Source organism: Aplysia californica, unplaced genomic scaffold, assembly GCF_000002075.1.
Source record: "Aplysia californica isolate F4 #8 unplaced genomic scaffold, AplCal3.0 scaffold00491, whole genome shotgun sequence".
NCBI classification, from domain to species: Eukaryota; Metazoa; Mollusca; class Gastropoda; order Aplysiida; family Aplysiidae; genus Aplysia; species Aplysia californica.
In genome coordinates, this window is record NW_004797761.1 from 407,056 (window position 1) to 410,349 (window position 3,294).

The 3,294-nt window shown below is 46.3% G+C and overlaps 1 protein-coding gene across 1 annotated transcript in view; it reads left to right on the forward strand.

Moving 5' to 3' along the window:
• The window catches only part of LOC101853639 (probable beta-D-xylosidase 7), a 4,553-nt gene extending 1,509 nt beyond the window's left edge, over positions 1-3,044 (forward strand). The window contains exon 2 of the mRNA XM_005105783.2: positions 272-3,044. Coding sequence (XP_005105840.1) covers positions 272-2,599 — 2,328 coding nt within the window. The 3' untranslated portion in view covers positions 2,600-3,044. The remainder of the gene's footprint in view (positions 1-271) is intronic.
• Positions 3,045-3,294: the final 250 nt, after the last annotated feature.

Consider the following 3,294-nt stretch of genomic DNA (forward strand, 5'->3'; position numbering starts at 1 on the left):
GTGAGTGAAGATGAAAGCACGTGATAAAACAAGACTAAAGAAACAGAAAAAGGGGAGAAAGGAGAACATTTTAGAGATGAAAATGCTTCGTAGTGGTCAAGTTTCGAACCTGAGACCTTTTGAATCAGAGGCGAACTCCATACCTTTAGATCACGAGAACCCCCACATGCTCTTAATAATTTCTTTGTATTTAATTAGTAAGGTTTACAAACATTGTCTTTAAATAAAAAGTTGTTTGTTTCTTTATTTCTTTTTTGTGTGTTCGGAACAGATTCCTAAAATAATAAAGACGGAGATGTTGCCGAGACTCCCGGTTGGTATAAGTGCTCTTATACTCATCTCTGTTCTGTCAATCCAAGGAGCCAGTGGCTCAAATTTTGACGGGCATAGCCAATCTATAGCAATCAGACGCATGAACGATGATGAGGCCCAGAGGCAATTCGGCGACTTCCCGTTCCGGAACACCAGCTTACCATGGGATGAGCGTGTGAAAGATCTCGTGTCCAGACTGACCCTGGAGGAGATTCAGGTACAGATGGCCAGGGGTGGATCTGGAGAGTTTGGAGGTCCAGCCCCGGCTGTTCCAAGACTGGGCATTGGCTCATATCAGTGGGCTACAGAATGTTTGCGAGGTGACGGGTATTCCATTGAGAATGCAACGGGTTTCCCTCAGGCTATTGGTCTTGCGGCCACTTTCAGCCCGGATATTCTGTACAACGTTGCCCGAGCGACAGGTCAAGAAGTGCGAGCCAAACACAACGACTTTGTCAAAAGGGGTATTTTTAAGTCCCACACTGGTGCTAGTTGCTTCAGCCCTGTCGTCAATATCTTGAGAGATCCCAGGTGGGGCAGGAATCAGGAGACATACGGTGAGGATCCTTACATGACTGGTATTTTGGCACAAAAATTCGTCTCTGGTATCCAAGGTGAAGACTCGAGGTTCATAATGACCAGCGCTGGATGCAAGCATTTTGACGCCCATGGAGGGCCTGACAACATACCGGTGTCGACGGTCTCCTTTGACGCTGTCGTCTCTGACACAGACATGAGGATGACCTTTCTGCCCGCCTTCAAGAAATGTGTAGATGCCGGTACCTACAGCGTCATGTGCAGTTACAACAGTGTGAACGGTGTCCCTGCTTGCGCCAACAAAAAGCTGCTCACAGACATCCTGCGTACAGAATGGAATTTCAAGGGCTATGTCGTCAGCGACCAAGGTACCATCGAATTTCTCATCTCGAAACATAAATATTGTAACAATAGCGTGGATGCTGTGGCGGCCTGTGTTAACGCTGGTACAAATCTGGAACTTTCAAGTAATCTCCCAACGCCGGTATATATGTCTATAGTAGATGCTATTCAACAGGGAAAACTGACGGAGGATCTGGTGAGGGAAAGAGTCAAACCACTGTTTTACACACGCATGAGGCTCGGGGAGTTTGACCCGGAAAAAGATAACCCTTACGCCAAGCTGAGTATGGATCAGATCGAATCTGCTGAACACCAACAGGTTGCTGTCACAGCCGCCATGAAGTCTTTCGTGCTGTTAAAAAATAAAGGCAACATTCTACCATTAAAGAAAGGAGAGTTCAGCAAAGTCGCAATTATAGGACCAATGAGCGACGATACTCGACAACTGAGTGGTGACTACCAGCCTTTTCAGGATAAATCTTTCTTCACAACTCCTTTGGACGCAGTGCAACGTCTCTACCCCAATGCCAAACATGGACACGTCTGCACCGACAGCACGCCGTGTACACAGTACAATAAAGCTGCCGTACCTGCAATAGTCAAAGATGCAGAACTGGTATTTGTCGCTCTGGGCACTGGTCGCGCTGTTGAAAGTGAGGGACACGACAGGCCGGATGTCGAGCTTGCAGGACACCAAAAGGAACTACTTTTGGATGTTTTAGACAACAGCGGTGACGCTAAGATCATCTTGCTTCTCTTCTCTGCCAGCCCCCTTAACATTACGTTTGCCGACCAGTCAGACCGCGTGGTAGCCATCATGGAATGTTTCTTTCCCGCACAGTCTACTGGGAAGGCCCTGTACAATGTTCTGACCAACACCGGGCCGTATTCTTCCCCGGCAGGCAGATTGCCCAATACCTGGCCCCTATACAGTGCGCAGATTCCACCCATGGTCAACTACTCTATGGAGGGTAGAACGTACCGCTACTTCAGAGGCGACCCCTTGTACCCATTCGGCTATGGCCTCACCTACACCCAGTTCAATTTCTCTAATCTGATCTACAACACAACAATCAAGGCAGGAGATAGTCTGAATGTTCAGGTGGACATTACAAATGTGGGTGACGTTGATGGCGAAGAAGTTCTCCAATGTTACATAAGCTGGAGTGACAAGTCCTTGTCCGTTCCACAGCTGCAGTTGGCCTACTTTGACCGGATCCTCATAACCTCCATGCAAACGATCTCACGGCGTTTGTCTATATCTTCGGAGTCCATGGCGTTTTGGCAAGGTGGGAAATGGGTCATTAAAGCTGGTGGGATGAGTCTGTTCTGTGGTGGTCAACAGCCAAATCAGAAGAAACAGGTGCCGTCCAACGTCCTCTCTGGAACGTTCACCGTCACAGACTAGACTGCTTTTTAGAAGCAGTAATTTTAATTATATTATGTTTCTCTTGTCTGTGCATACACGCACATGAAAACGGGAGGTGTTTCTAAAACTAGAAATTGTATCTAGCTATTAATACAAACGTAAAGTTAACCATGTGGAGTAAGGCGTAATCAGAATAACATTTTTTTTCTTACTTTCTACTTTCTACTTTATGTTAAAATCGTGTACTGTTTTTTTTTTCTTTAGTAGACGTGGTTGACTGGCAGACGTTCGGGTGTGTGTTGCTTTTTCTGTTAAACATCTGTCATCTTTATTTCTTCTCCTCCTTTTTGTATTTGACTGTAATTCTTGTTTTCTGCCTCTGCATGCCCTATCTGTGTTAGATGCTCTGAAAGACTCAGACAAAAACTAAAAGAAAGATAGGCTTTACAGATAGAAAGAGAGAGAGAAAGAGAGAGATAGAATGAGAGAGGTGGGGCAGGAATCAGGAGACATACGGTGAGGATCCTTACATGACTGGTATTTTGGCACAAAAATTCGTCTCTGGTATCCAAGGTGAAGACTCGAGGTTCATAATGACCAGCGCTGGATGCAAGCATTTTGACGCCCATGGAGGGCCTGACAACATACCGGTGTCGACGGTCTCCTTTGACGCTGTCGTCTCTGACACAGACATGAGGATGACCTTTCTGCCCGCCTTCAAGAAATGTGTAGAT